This window comes from Lepidochelys kempii, chromosome 1 (assembly GCF_965140265.1).
Source record: "Lepidochelys kempii isolate rLepKem1 chromosome 1, rLepKem1.hap2, whole genome shotgun sequence".
Taxonomy (NCBI): Eukaryota; Metazoa; Chordata; order Testudines; family Cheloniidae; genus Lepidochelys; species Lepidochelys kempii.
Genome location: NC_133256.1, coordinates 204,838,708 through 204,856,279, shown reverse-complemented (window position 1 = coordinate 204,856,279; position 17,572 = coordinate 204,838,708). Strand labels below are relative to the sequence as shown.

The 17,572-nt window shown below is 45.9% G+C and overlaps 1 protein-coding gene across 5 annotated transcripts in view; it reads left to right on the top strand.

Moving 5' to 3' along the window:
- The window catches only part of HGD (homogentisate 1,2-dioxygenase), a 37,777-nt gene extending 23,335 nt beyond the window's left edge, over positions 1–14,442 (top strand). For all 5 annotated transcript variants that reach the window (XM_073309583.1, XM_073309590.1, XM_073309604.1 and 2 more), the window contains 9 exons: positions 852–943; positions 2,012–2,046; positions 3,930–4,009; positions 4,498–4,597; positions 6,112–6,236; positions 6,990–7,094; positions 10,015–10,141; positions 13,222–13,403; positions 14,141–14,442. In XM_073309583.1, the coding sequence (XP_073165684.1) occupies positions 852–943; positions 2,012–2,046; positions 3,930–4,009; positions 4,498–4,597; positions 6,112–6,236; positions 6,990–7,094; positions 10,015–10,141; positions 13,222–13,403; positions 14,141–14,272 (978 nt within the window). In that variant the 3' untranslated portion in view covers positions 14,273–14,442. The remainder of the gene's footprint in view (positions 1–851; positions 944–2,011; positions 2,047–3,929; positions 4,010–4,497; positions 4,598–6,111; positions 6,237–6,989; positions 7,095–10,014; positions 10,142–13,221; positions 13,404–14,140) is intronic.
- Positions 14,443–17,572: the final 3,130 nt, after the last annotated feature.

Below are 17,572 nucleotides of genomic sequence, written 5' to 3'. Positions count from 1 at the left end.
CAAGCAGCTGGAGCCTCCCAGGCCATTTTCCTTCTTTATAGGGTTTAGTAGAGCAGATAGCAATAATGTGCAGTTTACAGAGGGGGAAACTGAGGCACAGAGAGGCCCACTGACTTGCCCAAGATCACACAGTGAGTCAAAGGCAGGGCTAGGAATAGAACCCAGGAGTCCTGCTCTTACTACGAGACTGTACACTGGCAATAAACAGAGTCTGGGTAAAGAGCAGCCAAGCCTCGCATATAGTGTTTTGGTACTGAAAAGTTGGAAGGGCTTTTTGCAGCCGTAGCTCCCTAACTGAAATCAACCAGGCCACTCAAAGCCAGACTTCTCTACCCTCCCAAGCTGGGTCTGACGCCTGAACTACCGAGTGAGAGATTCGCTGTTCCCTTGGGATAATCAGAGGAGTTCACTCCAGCTGAGTCCAGCCCCATTCCCCTTACGAGCTCCCTGGCAAATGCTGTGAGGAGGACAGACACCCGGGGTAGCTCATCTCCTCAGGGAGAGGGTTTTCCCCACTCCCTACCAGTGACTATTGAGCTGGGTCTGTGCCTTCTGCCATGGTTTTCGAAGCCCCCCCTTTACTGGGCTTTAGAGAAGCTTTGTGCGCTGTTAGCCACTGGCCTGCTGCTCTGCTGCATATTCAGCTTTGAGAGGTCTCCAAGGATCAGGGTTGTTTTAAACAACGGCAAACAACAGTCACGCAGAGACAGGGAGCCCAGCCAACAGAGGTGGGATCTCTGAGGAAGGAGGGAGTCCAGCCAAGGTGCACAGCCCCATCGAAGGGGATGGAGGGATCTTGTCTCCATCCAGCTACCGGCTGCTCTTTCTAACTCAGTGTGTTTGTCTCCTAGGGTTTGCACACATTGTGTGGAGCTGGGGAGCCCAAGTCACGGAATGGGATTGCCATCCACATCTTCACCTGTAACACCTCTATGATTAATAGGTCAGTGACTATTAGATTTGAGGTCCAGGTTTTCCAGGGCTGGTAGTTTGCAAGTTAGTTTGCAAGTGTGAGGCTTTGTCTACACTAGCATTTTTGTTGGCAAAACTTTTGTCAGTCAAGGGAGTGAAAAAACCACACCCCTGACCAACATAAGTTTCACCAACAAAAGTGCTGGTGTGGACAGCGTAATGTTGGTGGGAGACAGTCTCCTGCTGACATAGCTACAGCTGCTCATTGGGGGTGGTTTAACTATGCTGACGGCAGAGCTCTCGCCCACCAGCAAAGAGCGGCTACACGTGAGACCTTACAACGGCACAGCTGTAGTGGTGCGGCTGTAAGGTTTGTAGTGTAGACGCAGCCTTAGTGTTAGTTTGCAACCATCCCAATAGCATCTGTAATTCATTGCAAATGCTCTCTGAGAGCACAGACCACATAGCAACTATTTTGCAAATAACAATGCCTAGATATCCCCTAAATTCACGTGCACTCCACAAAAGTACTTAGATACTATGGTGATGGGTGGTATAGAAAACCCTAACAGATTGCACTCCCTTGGGTAAACATCGTACAAAGAGATGGGATGCACATTGATCAGCAGGGAGGTGGGAATGGTGAAGGGTTGGGGCTGCAGAGATAAGAGGGGCTTTTCTGCAGGGTTCATAGATCCTTATCCCACAGACCAAGCTCACCCTTGGAGGTCAATAATACTTAGTATCACACCTGACAGACGTTAACAGTTTCTCACAACAATTCTGTCAGGTGAGTCAGCATCATAATCTCCATTTTACAGATGGGGAAATGGAGGCTCAGAGTGGGGAAGTGATTTGCCCAAGGTCACGGAGGAAGGACGTTAGCAGAGGCAGGACTAGTCCTCAGGAGTTCCTAGTCCCGCGCTTTGTGCATTAGATCATCCTGCCTCCTGCGTGCCTCTATGTGCTGAGGCTCCACCAACCCTGTGAATGGGGCTCCCAAGGTTGCCTCTGTTGGCATCACTGACTCTCTACCTGCTCAAGAGACCCTCCTATTACAGCCTGTAGTATGTGTGTGCCTGTGCTCCTTTTTCTTTAGGTGCTTTTACAATTCAGATGGAGACTTCCTGATTGGTGAGTTACTGATGCGACTTCTATTTCCCCCCATCATTGCTAATCTCTGTTGCCATCTGCCTTCCTCTCTGTTTCTCCCAACACCTGGTTCGTTCTTCCTGCTGGGAAGGTTTGGACTGGTGGTCGGTGAGAAACATCACTCCTGGACCATCCAAAATTAGGTGGTTTGGTAACGGTTAAGTTGCCTACCACATTCGGCTTCTCTCTCTCAGTCCAGGATTGTAAGTCTCTTTTTTTAACAGGACCCTGATTCCTTGGCTAGCTAGTCAGTGTCCGGTTCCTAGTGCTCTGCATCTGTAATGCTATTGTGGGAATCCTATTAGGCATGTCACAAAAGTCCTTGAGGTTTTCTGGAAACTATAAACCCTGGGATTGATAGACCGCTCACAGCTTTGCTTCAGTCCAAGACTAGTGAGTCTTTGACAGGGGATCTGTGTTCCTGAGTTCCACCAGGCTGGGGTGTCCAAACTTGCAACAATAAGTGTTGCATTGGAACTTGAAATGCATGCACATTTAAATATTTTATTTCACCAAAAATAAATGCATGTGACCCTGATATTTGTTTGTATCTTTCTTGATTGATGAATAGAAACGACTTGGTGACTGAACTCATTCATCAGCAAAAACCCCAAAATACCAAACTGCGGTTCCTCTGCTCTCTCCCCACCGTGAGGTGAAAGGGAGAGGGCCCGAGTAGGGCATACTGCATGACTTCACAGGCCTTCCGGTTACGGTGTGGGCCATCCTGGGCCAGTACATTCAAGAGAACGAATGCAAATGTTAACTAAAGACCATTAGCCCCCGCTCTAGTCGAGTGGAGAGTTAACCATACTTGGCCTCTGCTGTGTATCAAAGAAGTGAAGGGGTAACCACATGGAAAGCAGGATCCTGTAGCTCTTGGAGACACAGTTTGCATCTTTGGTGAAGGGGAGAGGCTCCTCACATGAAAGAATGTGTTGAGTAATCCCCAGAACCACTGCCCTGAGGTATAGTGCAATAGTAACCTCTCCCCCTTTCTTTGTATTCTCAGAGTTCAGAAGTTTGGACTCACTGCCACTCAATAATTAATTTATTCTCCTAGTGGCATAGGTGCAAGGGAAGAGGAACTGACTGGCTGGCTCTGGGGATTGGCATACAGAGCCTTTTGCATCTAGGTCTCTAGTTTAAATCCATCCTCGGCTGCTAGGCCCAGATCCTCAAAGATGTTTAGGCACCTTGCTTCCTTTGGTTTCAGTGGGAGTTAGGTTCCTAAATATTTTTGAGGAGCTGGGCCCTAGTAACTGAACACTGCTCCCATCTAATGGCTCTTCACTGGCCCTTAGGTGAAACGAATCTGAGGAACTCAGGCCAGTTCTTAGTGGATATACAAATCAATCACAGCTGTCATTAACTGGACTTCTTGCTAGTTTAACCTGAGACCAAGTACTGAATGGCTCAAGAAGGCTGAATTTGTATCTTACCTCTCAAGATGATCCCACTGGCGGGAGAGCAGTGAGAAGCACAGTTGCACTACTGTGGCCTGCTCTGTGGATACAGAGCGGTCAGTCTGGCATCATTCATCAGCAGTTGCTTCTTTGAACAACAAAAGAACGTGTTTCTGTGTTTTTTTCTGTCTGAGCGATTTGTTCGCCTGTAACACTGGTCTGCTTCTGTTTGCTGCTTACACACAACATTTCTCCCTAGGCCACAGTGTGAGGGTGATGGTGGGGTCAGGAAGGACAGAGAGCATCTGCAGCTAAGAGAAGCAAGAGCCTTCCTAGGAGGCTGGTAGCATACTGGGGGGAAGAATGAATTTGCAGATTGAAGCTTATAAACCGTGACTTTTGGTGACAGGAAAACCCTCGGGTTCCTCAGTGTCTGCTGCTTATGTTTCCTTCCCACAGTGCCACAGCAAGGGAAGCTGCTCATCACCACCGAGTTTGGCAAATTGCTGGTGGAGCCCAATGAGATCTGTGTCATTCAGGTGAGGACTAGGCAGGATTCCACCTCCTGCTGGCTTATTTTTGGAGGGAACCTCCGAAAGCATGCTGCTGACGTTGAAACAGTGAGTTTTGCTCGACCTCAGTCGAACCCCAGAGAGCTGGACTAACCCAGGGGGCCTTAAACTTTGCTCAGCAGAGGCTGCATTAGGAACTTGCCACGAACCCCTGGGCTGACCTAATTTGTGTACAGTGCACCAGTCACAGCCACCCTAATCTTTAATAGAAAAGCATACAGTGTGGCATGGGCTGCTTGAATCCAGTTTGAGCATGGCATGCTGGGATATGTAGGCTCAGCAAGCCATGCCACCATGTTCAACTTGAGGGCAGCCCTGGGGGGCACCCTGTAGAAGTCAGTTGGCTGCATTTGGCCCACAAGCCGCACACTGGCCACCTCTGCATGAATCTTTTGTGGGCTGTAACAACCATCTTGAGCTGCTCTTGGTATCTACTTTTATTTTTTCCTTCCTAGCAAGGGATGCGTTTCAGTGTGGAGGTGTTTGGAGAAACCAGGGGCTACGTCCTGGAGGTGTATGGCGCGCATTTCGAGCTACCTGACCTGGGACCCATCGGTAAAGATTCATCATCAAGTTTACAATGGGTTCTGTGGGGCCAGAGTGCTACAAGAGCAAGGGACTGAGAGCCAAAATCCATTCCTCCTTTCTCCTCAGGCTTTCCATTCACATGGGATACAGAAGGCCAGGTCCATCCTCTTCTTGTAGCAAACTCCCTTTTACGACATAGGAAGGCTTAAAATTTCAGAGACCTCTCTGCTAAGAATGAATTGGAAGCCTCAGTATGAGACGCTCAATAGGAATCCTGGAGATGCTCTTCAGTTGCTCCCTGACAAATGGACACTATCATTTCAAAGAGTAGCCCCCATTCCCAACAAAAAACTTGGAAGGCCATTAATTCCCTGATCCCCCAGGAGTAGAGAAAGGGATCTTTCCCCCCACCAAAATGCCCTCTCCTGTGTGATGTGTGCTCTGCAGATCCTTCGCCTTGCTCACTGCTTGCTCTGGAGTCCTGTGGACCTGTGGAATGAGATTATAAGAGTGATTCTTCGGCACCCTTAGCTGTAGCACTCCAGCCAGGATACGGCGATTTCATGTCGTTACAGTCAATGCCTGTTTTATATGATTATTTATACCATTTTGCCTATGTATTTGTAACAAGTTTTTTCATTAGTTAGCTTTTTTCAGAGACACTTTTGGAATTCTTGAGTCTCCAAGAAGGGAGAAATCTATTCTAACGTTCACTTTTTGAAGAAAAGTAAATGACTGTACTTGCCTGCAATCCTTCTTTTCAGGAGGTAGCAATTATAGGAGATCCTCTCCCTACCAGCCACCCCACTTCCCCCCAGAGATCATTTATATTTTATTCTTGTTTAACTTCACTTTTCACTTGAAAACTGACAGCTGGAGGAAAGTACTGACTGTTAAACCTCAGCAGCAGGTAGTAATGCCTGGCACATTTATCCAAGGAAGTCAAAGTTCTTTGTAATAAAAAACAATAATAATCATGAGAAGAAGAAGACTGCTTAGCACTCATGTGGTGCTTTACACTTGAAAATGTTCTACAGACATTAACCAACTCTTACAATACACCTAAAAGTGAATAAGTATCATTAGCCTCATTTTATTATTATTTTCCACACGTCCAGAAATGTGCTGGTGCCTGATGGCTTTCTAGAGATCTTTCCCCAAGGTTATACAACCAGTCAGTGACCGAGCCAAGAATAGAAAGTCCCTGATGTCTAATCCTCTTCTGCCACCCCAAGGTAACACTCCCCGACTATTGAGGGTGGGTAATAGTGTAGTAATCAGAGCTGTGAGAGTTGTCTGACTCCCATGATGGGAACATGGACTTAAGTGCCAGAGCGTGTACCAGTGACCCCTGTCTGAGAGTAAGGATTACAGGTAAATAGTTTTGTTGAGAACAATAAGCCTCTTTATGGAGTACAGTGAAGTGCCTCTAAAGTCATTCAAACTCCAAAAGTACACCGGTATAACCAGGGAAGGACAACAGTCCCCACCTTGTAAAGACATCACTCAGAATCTTGCTGCTTTTTTTTTTTCTACCCGAGGGGCCAATGGTCTGGCTAACCCACGAGATTTCTTAGTGCCAGTTGCCTGGTATGAAGATTGCCAAGTAGCAGGTGGCTACACAGTGATCAGCAAGTACCAGAGCAAGTTGTTTTCAGCCCAACAGGTAAGGAAATCAGAATCCTTTTCACAAAGACTGGATCACACTGAAGCTCTATTAGTTATAAGTGCACATTATAGGATGTACTATTTACCAACATGGCAAATAACTTTGGGGACCAATACTTCTCCCACTGAAGTCAGCGGCCAAATTCCCATTGAGTTAAATGAAAGCAGGATTGAGCCCGTTGTTTGTTGGCACATTTCACCCTCCAGCTAAAATGCTCTCCATCCATAGTAAATGTTTCTTAAAGAATTGTTTGACTCTGAAGTTAGTAAAAAGTTAGTGATTCTTTGCCTCTAGGTGATGATTTTTACCTCACTGCTTCCAAGTGCTATTCAGTGGCCTATGTGAAAAGACAGGAGTGTATTTCTGTGGGGGGGCATTGGTCTAATTTCTATTGGGCAGGTGTTCCTGTTACAAAAAATTACCATTACAACTATTTCCTTATGGGTGGCGTCAGCAGTGAAGCCAAGGAGTAAATGGGCCTTGGACACCGAACTCCCCTCTCATCACTAGAAATGGGGCAGAGCTGAGGCCCATTGGCAGGGTATGGCGAGGAGGAATGTGCCCTGCCACTGCCCAGGCAGTACCTGTTCTGTGGATACACAGGGGGCTTCGGCTCCAGGCTGTCAACAGAGCACCATTTACTAACACTAAATGCATTTTGAATAACAGAGCAGTGCCCTGTATGTTAGCAGCATGTTGGAGAGTGCTGGGGATAATCTTCTGCTGCCTTTGTTCTTCTTGATTTGATAGGATTTCTCCCCATTCAATGTGGTGGCCTGGCATGGGAACTACACACCATACAAATACAATCTGGATAACTTTATGGTCATCAATTCTGTTGCTTTTGACCATGCGGTAAGTTCTAAGGCTGTCAACATAGGCATGTATGAGGTGGAGCAATGAAATTGGCGCTTATGAAATCTAAAACCATTGGGAGCTGTGGGTGCTCAACACCACTGAAAAACTAGGTCTCTTATTAGGAGCCTAAATATAGATTTAGGAGCATCACTGGGGTACCTAAGTTTGAAAATGTTGACCTAACTTCTCCAGTGCCACACAATGTATCAGTGGCAGAGGTGGAAATAGAACCTGGGACACTCCTGTTGCCCAGTCTCCTGCCACACGCTACCCCTCCTCTTCGTCTAGTCATCTGCTTGCCACACCACAAGGCCAAAGTCTAATTCAGGCCAAATGTCTGTAAATCCTTGGAGTTGGGGACCAAATCCTGCAGTGGTGTAAATGTCAGTGTAAGTTGCACAGCAGGTAACTGGTGAATTAGAAAATGGATGTCAGTGGAAAGTCCGTGTAGCTTGCACCACATTGGCATCTCAAGCACCTGTGACGTTCAGTCTCTTTGAGATCAGCTTGGAAAGCACTGAACAGGGCTGTGCAAGGCAAGACAGTTCCCACACAGAGTGGGCCCAATTCTCCAATCCACTACACTTGTTTTACATTGAAACACGGTGAAGCTGGTGAAACAGGCTGGGAACTCAGGCCTTACGTCAGGGAATCTTACACCCTCCTGGTTGTTGCTTTTCCTGTTATACCTTGAATAGGTAAAGGGGGGAATATAAGTTACAGTCCTTTTCCACACCTGCTAAATTGATCAGACTTAGTCTAGTTTACCACTTACTCCTGATTTCTGGCAGACTTACAGCAGGCATGTCATTGACAGCACTGTGTGTCCCTTCTGCGTTTGGACCACAGCTGTCTTTTGGTAAATTATATAGTTATTATTAATTACTATTATTATTTAACATTTCTGTTGTCAGAGTATTTGGAGTCTACAATCAGGTTGAACTCCATTGTGCTAGGCCCTATACAAACATATAAAAAATGCCAGTCCCAGTGCCAAAGAGCTTGTGCTCAAAAAGACAAGACATAACAGGTGGATGAGACAAACAAGCAGGCCAGGGTGGGGAAGACAGAGTAACAGCTATAGTAGGATGTGCATAGTTCCAGACATCATTTGTGTCATCGGAAATCTGCTTCAATGGGTGATTCTGACCTTTTAATTTGAACAGCCAGAGGAAGGAGATGGAAGTAGGTAATATGGGACACTGGGATAATATAGTCCCACAGGCATCCAATCACTGCTAGGAACTGATCCAGCGGGTAGTGTAGACGTACACTCAGATTTCCAAACCAGTTATCAAGTGTAAACTATTCAGTCACTATAATGAAGTGGTTCACGAAAGCTTATGCTCAAATAGATTTGTTAGTCTCTAAGGTGCCACAAGTACTCCTTTTCTTTTTGACAATTCTTTAAGTAACCCTCAGATGAATTTAATCAGATCTTGCCAACTTGAATATATCTAATGTATCTAAATATTTTTTTAACCTGTCCTTTCCCTATTTTGGCTTACATTTCTTCCTTCTGGTTGTTAATATTGTATTGAGTATCTGATCACTATTAACCTTTTTAGTGAAGACTGAAGCAAAACAGGCATTAAACACTTTGGGCTTCTTGATGTCATCAGTTATTAGCTCTCTTTCCCCCTACACTTTCCTTTGTCTTTCTCTTGCTCCTAATGTACTCAAAGAACCTCTTCTTATTGCCTTTTATGTCTCTTGCTAAATGTAACCCATTTTGGCCCTTCACCTTTCTGATGTTGTCCCCAACATGTCTGTGCTATTCTTTTGTTTTCATCCTTAGCAATTCATCCATGTTCCTACTTTTTGTAGGATTTCTTTTTGATTTTCAGATCATTAAAGAGTTCCTGATGAAGTCATATTGGCCTCTTTATTATTCTTCCTATCATTCCTTCGCATCAGGATAGATTGCAGTTGTGTCTTTAATATTGTCTCATTGAGAAACTTCCTAATTCCTCTTTCCCTGAGATTTTCTGCCCATGGGACCTTACCTGTCTTTCCTTATCATTTCTGATCTATCATTTCATGAACGCTTTCACCCAAATTGCCTTCCACCTTCAGATTCACAACCAATGTCTCCCTGTTGGTCAGAATCAAGTCTAAAATGGCTGTTCCCGGGGTTACTTCCTCCACCTTCTGAAACAAAAAGTTGTCCCCCATACATTCTGGGAACTTATTGGGAATGTTGTGTTTTGCGATAGTAGGGTCACTTGGGGGAAAGGAGAGGAGCAGAGTTGTATGGTCTCCTCTGAAGCCAGCATTCCCTGCGGGATGAGGAAGTGCTGCAGCATTCTGGGCTCAGGACAGCCCCTCTTCCTCTCTGCAGTCAGTGCTGCAGTCATATGAGGAAAAAGAAAAGGAGTACTTGTGGCACCTTAGAGACTAATCAATTTATCTGAGCATGAGCTTTCGTGAGCGACAGCTCACTTCATCGGATGAAGTGAGCTGTAGCTCACGAAAGCTCATGCTCAAATAAATTGGTTAGTCTCTAAGGTGCCACCAGTACTCCTTTTCTTTTTGCGAATACAGACTAACACGGCTGTTACTCTGAAACCAGTCATATGAGGGAATCAGCAGGACCCAGACAAGATGGTGGAAGGTCAGGGGTGGCAGAGTGCTTGTCATGGGAGAGACAAGAATTAGAGCTCTTCTAGGCCAGCCAAATAAGGAGGCATCTCCTTCCTCCTATGCCCAGAATGGGATCTGGTGCATGGGTGGCCTCACACCAGCCAAGAAATCCCACTCACCCTCCAAACCTCTTCTAAAATACAGATGGTGAAAATGTTTCAGAGGGTGAGAGGCTGAATTGGCAGGTGTGGCTCACAGGATGCAGCTGAACTGACAGGTCTGAACTTAGCCATGCTTTCTGATTTGCCATCCTGTTTTGTTTTGTTTTTTGTAGGACCCATCTATTTTCACTGTCTTGACAGCCAAGTCAGCTCGACCTGGAGTGGCACTTGCTGACTTTGTCATCTTCCCACCCCGATGGGGGGTGGCTAACAACACCTTCCGGCCACCTTATTACCACAGTATGTCTGCCCTTACTCAGTTACCCTTGAGAAGTGGGTCGGGGGTGGGGGTCAAACAAACCATGCTTCCTGTTCTCCACAGGAGCCACAAGGAGAAAGATGGCTTTGCCTGCATCCTCTCACTCAGCTAACATGGGCCACTTGCAGCCAGCCAGTCTTTCTTGGGGCAGGAACCAAAGGAAAGCTGTCCCCATTTACAGCAACTGAGGACAACTGTACAGGAGGTGACATGGCTTGTGGTTACACACGTACATTTATTTGTATTAGAGAAGCACCTAGAGGCCCCACCAAGGTTGGGTCCCCATTGTAGTGGCACTGTGCAAATGCTTAGTAAGGGTATGTCTGCATTGCAAGCGAAGATGTGAGTGTAGCATGGGAAGGAAGACCCACACCAGCTTTCATCTAGGTAGAGCAGGTAACAGTAGTAGTTAGTAGTAAAGACATGGTGACCCAGGCTTCAGTGCAAGCTGGCTGCCTTAGTACAACGCCATGGGGAACCATGGATATGTATTCAGGTTGCTGGCCTAAACCGGAATCTGTGCCTCCATATCTTCCCAGCTATTTTTAGCTGCACTACCTAAATTAAAGCAAGCATGGGTGTACCTACCCAAGCTATAATTGCATGTTAATTTGCAGTGTAGATGTACTCTATAAATAGTCCCTGCCCGCCAATGCTTACCATCGCACCAGAGAAGAGACAAAGGGCGGGAGAAAGCAAGTATTATTCCCATTTTATAGATGGGAAATTGAGGCACTGAGTGGTTAAGTGACTTGCTCAAGATCACACTGGAAGTCTGTGTCAGAACGGGCACTGGACTCTAGATCTTCTCAGCTCCTCTCCAGTGCCATAACCATAAGGCCATCCTTCTTCACCACTTCATGTGTATCTAGTTGGAAAGTGGTGCTGTTGTTACCTCAGCAATATCTGGGGTGCTTACAGGCAGAGATTTGGAACCAATGTCCTTCTCAGCCATGTTCTTAGTGGCAGGTGACTACATCATGGAAGAAAAATAACCCTTTGCCACCATCACTGTCTGCTCCTTGTTGGTTGGCCCTGCTCTCATTTCAAATAATGAAAGAAAGGGAAAACAGCTGGACGCCAATTATGCCAGGTCACTCAGAGTGTGTTTGAGAAACACTAAGTTCATATTTATAGGATTGTTTTTCACCTGTGGAATGATAGTGTCTAACCTGGCTGTCTGAACATATTACATTGGCTTAGGAAGCGCCCAGTCTTGCAAAATGCTGAGCATCTTCAAATCCCATTGAAATCTGTGGTGCTCAGCACCACTGTAGAGGGATAATGAGTTTAAGCAGTTCTTTCTCATACATTTTACATGGGATCTAGTCTTTTACCTGTAGAACTGTTGTTGTCAGTTCTTGTGTCCTGTCAAAAACCTGCATTCAGAGAACATGAAGGCTGCACAGTTCGGTACTCAGATCATGAAGTGGCAAAGTTATGATTTCCCACACAACCTTAACTTTCTCCTATGTATGAATGCATATAGAGGCTTTTATTACATGGGCATACACAATTTCTCTGTCTTTGAAGGTATTTATATGACCCTCATCCCTGTAATATCCAAATGTCTGAGAATCAGGAATGTATGTGTCTTCCCAGCACCCCACTCAGGGAGGGAAGTGCTGTTTTCCCCATTTTACAGATAGGGAACTGAGGCACAGGGTGGAGTAAGTGACTTGCTTATGGTCACACAGGAAGTCTGTGGATGAGCCAAGAATTGAATCTGGGTCATTTCAAGTCCCAAACCTGTGTCCTAACTGCTAGGCCAGCCTTCCTATGATATAATATATTTTACAGCCTTAGCTACACCTATGTAACATCTTACACTTCTGTGTAATACCCTCCTAAATGCAGTTCATGAGCCATTTATATGAAAAATTTCTCAGTAAACCATTCATACACACGATACTGCAGATTAAGGATGAGTAGTAGTGAACATGTGCTTGCAGATATAGGCTACCTATATTTTTGCTAAAGTAGTTTTGTAATTGAATGCTTCATCCCCGAATTGCACTGAAGAAAGGATGTGCTGCTGATGCAAATGGAAATGTGAAGAACACAGCTACCACCATATGGCTTGAGCTTACAAAAATGTGTAGCCAAGCTCACTAACTAACTACACTGAGTAAACCCATTCGAGGTGAGTGGGTATGACAAGTGGTAGTTGTCTGCTGAACTGGGACTAAAATACATACTTAGAGAGACGAGAACATACCTTAATGAGAATTCAAGAGCCAAATTCAGCAACCCTTATTCCAGAAGAGCTTACTGCGTTGCTTTCAGTGGGACTAGTGCTCATCATGAGTACTGGTGGCAAAATTTGGCCCATAACCATTAGAGAGAGATTGGACTTTTATGACCAAGAAAATAGAGTGAGTATAAAAGAATGAAACAATGTCACAAGATGTTAGGGTACACAAGTGGCTCAGAGCTTGTACAAAAATGAGTAGCACTATGATTTAATCCATAAGGCACTGGAGTGGGCATCAGCAAGTCTGGATTCTGTTCCTGCCTCTGTCACCGGCCTACTGTGTGGCCTAAGACAAGTTACTTCAGATCTCTGTCTCAGTTTCCCCATCTCCAAAAGAGTGATACTAATACTGACCCTCCTTTATAAAGTGCTTTGCGGCCTATAAACACGAGGTAGTATTATAGGCTTCTCTGCACAGTTTCAGTACCAATATAATTAAAGCAGTGCAACCCCCTAGTGTGGCCGCAGTAATACTGGTTTAAAGGTGCTTATATTGGTATACAGTATGAACTCCTTACCTACCTGCATCCAGCTGAGCAGGTTGTACTGCTTTGACTATATCGGTTTCTGAATCCATAGAAATGTAGTGGTACAAAACCTGCATGTAGAGCACCCCTAAGTGCACCACATACAGCATCACCGACACTACATCTTGCATCACTCCTGCATTTGTCTGGAGGTCACTCATCCAAATACCGAGCTGGTCCAGTCCTACTTAGTTCGTGATCTTCAGGGGGATGACCGCCACACCGCGATGACTGCAAACGGTGTTGCGTTGTAACATCAACTGTGTCTCCACTCCTCTAGGGAACTGTATGAGTGAGTTCATGGGGCTGATCAAAGGGCGCTATGAAGCGAAGGAAGAAGGGTTCCAGCCAGGAGGGGGCAGCCTGCACAGCATGATGACACCCCATGGGCCAGACGCTGAGTGTTTTGAGAAGGCAAGCAAAGCCAGGCTAGCGCCCGAGAGAGTTGCGGAAGGGACCATGGTAAGAGCCCTGCAGAGCACGTACAATGACTGCCTGGCCAGGTAAACGCTCTAGCAGCAGCACAACATGCTACCAACATGGGTCTCGGAAACGCAGCTCAGACCCTTGCTCTCCGGCTTGGACGTGTGCCCAGGGAGAGATTTGAAGAGCTGAACACCCAAAATTGGAACTGGATTTTCACAGGGGCTCAGCTCCCGCATTGTGACACAACATGCTGAGCTCTTTTGACAATCTGGCCACTTAATTTGGTGCTTAAAGGGGGAGCTGAGCTTTTTGGGAAATTCTGGCCTTATCTTCTGGAACAAAAGCACACTCCCCTCCACCCCCAGTTCCTCAGACCAGCCAAGGCCTAACAATGACTTGCTCTAGAAAATGGTCCTCCAGCAGGCCCTGTCCCAGATTTCTTGGATGGTCTTGATGTTCCAGGATGTTCCCAGGTTCCAAAATCCCTTTTGGGACCTGCCAAACACCAGCGTTGCCATGGTACATCTCCATGGGCATTATGGACACTTTTAGTGGTCTTAGTTGGAAGCTTTCTCCCCTTGACTGAGCAGATAGGAGTCATGCTAGGCTGGCCTCAGCTGGGAACCTCCCCAAACTGAGAAGCTAAGAGCTAGAGTCTGACCAACGCTGGACCTTTGGTGTGTTTTCTGTGTATACCTAATAAAGCATGATCACTATGCATGTATTCTCTCCTCTCCTTCCTGCCCTAATGTACTTGCTGTGGTTCCCAACAGGCCTTCATGTTCGAGTCCTCCTTCAGCCTGGCTGTTACCACGTGGGGCCTCAAGACCTCCAACTGTCTAGATAAGACCTACTACAAGTGTTGGGAACTGCTGAAAAGCCATTTTAATCCTAGCTGCAAGTAAACAAAAGTGAACTGCTTGTGCGCGCTCAGACCTGTCACTCTGATGGGAAACAATCAATGATACCTACAGGGGCAAGGGCTGGCAAAGGAGCAAGCATCTGTCAGTGCAGCGAGCGCCATTGCACTGCAGCCATTCCAACAGCGATTGATTAAATGAATTACTCTTGCAAACCTGCGTATCTAGCCTTGAACCGCCCCCCAGTTCTGAGCTTTCAAGTATCCAGTTAAAGTGTCAGAGCTGCAATGCCCATGCCTTGGGACTCCCCCAGCGGGTGTGGTGGGGTGAAATCTGTGCCTTGTACCGAAGCGAGAGAGTGGTAGACTTCCTCTCTCAGGACACTTATGAAAATATGACACGTTCTTCACAGGGGGGATGCTCAGGAGCAACAATTTATTAAACAATACTCAAGGAATGATCTTTCAGCAAGAGGGTAAGAATGAAGAATAGGAGTTAGAGGAACCAGCCAGGTCCAGTCTTAAATCCAGCAGACCTACTGCCAATCAAGGGAAGGTTACCCTTCCAATGACACATGGCCCAACCTTCAGCACCTACTAACACATTATCCTTTCCCAGCAACTTTTGTCTGGGTTTGTCAGCACTCAGGATGGGATCTACAGAGCAACCTAGGCACATAAACCTCAGTTCTAGGTACCACTGTGGTGCACAAAACTCCTTGGCTGCTGCTGAACCCTGTAGGTGCCTAAACTCACTCAGGGTCTGAGTTTTTGCAGGCAAAGTTCCCTAGGCACATATGTATCTGCCACTGGGCCCGTGTTCTGCTGCCTCCCTCTAGGCATCTCTCTTGCCTAAGCCTCAGAGCAATTCATGAATTGGAGGAGGGATAAGCATTTGGCCACCTAAATTGTGTGCGGGGTGTGACCAGGTAGGCATGCTCAGAGGCTGCCGAACTCCACCCAAAACAGGTGGGGGGGAGGGGGGAAGGAAAAAAGACAAGTTCTCTTAGCCTAGTGGTTAGGGTACTCACCCAGAATATGGGACACCCCAGATTCAAGCCCCTCCCCCCTTCATTGGATAAGGCTTTTAACAGGCAGTGAATTGGTTATTACAACCTTGACTCCCCATTGCTTTGTGGGAAGGACCTTATAGCAGCTTAGCTTGATTCTTTACCAATTACTGGAGAACATGCAGACCAAACAAGTGCCCCCACAAGATGTTGCACCCATTTAACTAAATCTGTTTCTAAACCAATTCAGTTAAATCGGTACAATTTTCCTATGTAGACAAAGCCTGATTTGTTAAGTCCACTAGAGCAAGAGGAGAACCCAGAGCACATATCTGGGATTGAAACAGTTTAACAAGCCCCCTTGACAGCAATAATTTACACGCCTTACTTTGAGAAGAGGGGCATACACATATCACAACTTATTTGCCAGAAGAGGGAGAGAGAAATGTAAATGGTCTAGTGCGTAGAGCACAGGATTTGGCATCAGGACACCTACGGCTTTTGTTTGTTTAGTCACTGCCAACAATGAGCTTGACCCTGTGCAAGATGTTTGGTTAGAATATGTTTTGTACATGCAGAGTATTATTACATAATATCCCCCATGCAGCACGTGTGCTAAAATAGAAAACTCAGAAAAGGCTGTTTACCAACAATCAATTTGCCAGAAGGATTCAATTCACTGAACCTGCCCAGGGTGAAACGAAGGACTTGTCTACAGATGGATTTGTTCCAGATTAATTTTGAAAGTGGGTTAAGCCAGGAACAAGGCACTCTTGTTCTGGAATGAGTGTCCACACATGGCATTGTTCAGGAATCGCTACTGTACTTTAAATTCATACCCTCCCTTAATCAGCGTTAACTTTCAAGCATAGACACACCCTAAACCAAAATGCTCTAGGGACTGAATGGGAAGTTTTTGTTCTCTCATTGCGGGGCTAACCCATGAGAGCCATAGACTATTTACCTGCTTGAAACTCCCCTGCTATAGGCACATCTCTATCGCTGACACTGGAAGTTATGGGCACATTAGGCATGCAACAAGGTGTTTTTACACTTGCTCACTCTCCTCCCCAAATTTCTGATCGGAAATATCTTTTCTAATATCTCCACCTCAACTGCAGCCTGGCAACAAGTCAAGCTCTGGCAGCACAATGTGCTCCTCACAAGGAACTGAAAAGGCAGCTTGGAGAACTCTGAAAATGAGAAAAACAACAGGCCAGTCTAGCTCCAAGCACCAAACTCCAGTTAATGGGGAGTAACCTCATTCCCTCTGAGCTATGCAGAGGGGGCTAAGGCACGTGTATTAGCAAACCAATTGGAAATGCTCCCTCCTCGAGTGACCAGAGGCATCATATTCTTCTGTAACCCCTACTGAGTAATTTGTACAGCTGGCCTGAAACAAATACAGCTGCAAGGGAGAATTTACATGTGGCAACTGAAGGCCCAATTAGCTGAGGAAATGGGTCCTGAGAGATCATATCAGTTTGTGGCAGCAGGTGGTGGATCATTTAGCATGCTCAGACAAGCACTGTGGGCAAATCTTTCTTTCCCTAAATACCATTTTCTTCATGCATTCCTACCTTTCCTTTCACTGACCCTCGGCTATATTTTTTCATGTCATGTGGGAGGGGGAGTCTGTTGTAGAAACAGTTTTGGAAAGGGAATGATCTGCATTTGCTTTATTTAACCTAGCTGGAGAACATAGGAGGGAGCCGGGTCAGAGAGAATAAACTAAGGAGCAGACTAGAGCCAGGCTACAGCTCTGCATAGCTGCTGAACAGCTCCAGTGCCTACTAATCAAGGAGGAAGAGCACAGATTTCACCTCTGTCAAAATGGGAAATACTACAAATCTCAGAAGAGCAGGCTTTTGATGCATCAATGCGGTGTAACATGAGCAGGAAAGGGAGAGAAGTAAAAGCATGTTCAGCCACTTCTGGCAAAGGAGACTGCAAGGGACTTGCTCCTTTTTGCTGCAGGAAGAAGCAGCACAAGTGTGTTCTTGCTTGTCTTTTACCTTAGTAATATCAAGGGCATCAAGTCTGGTCTTGCTGTAGGGCCTCTCTCAAGTGTTTAAATCAAATAGGTGTTTTCTATTGTTTAGACTGGGGTGATAGCATCTAGAGGCCAAACAAAAAAATTAAGTTATAAAAAGTCAATTCCTCTCAATTTTCACTCACTCAGTATTTGCGATTTCAGAGTCCTATTAGTTCTCAAGTCATCCAGGGCCAACTACACCTGTATTTCTAATATAAAGAATAAGCTGAAGAGACACTATTTTCAGGCCTTTTATGTCCACAATGTAAGGAAGCAAAAAGGCACAAAAACCCACTTTTCC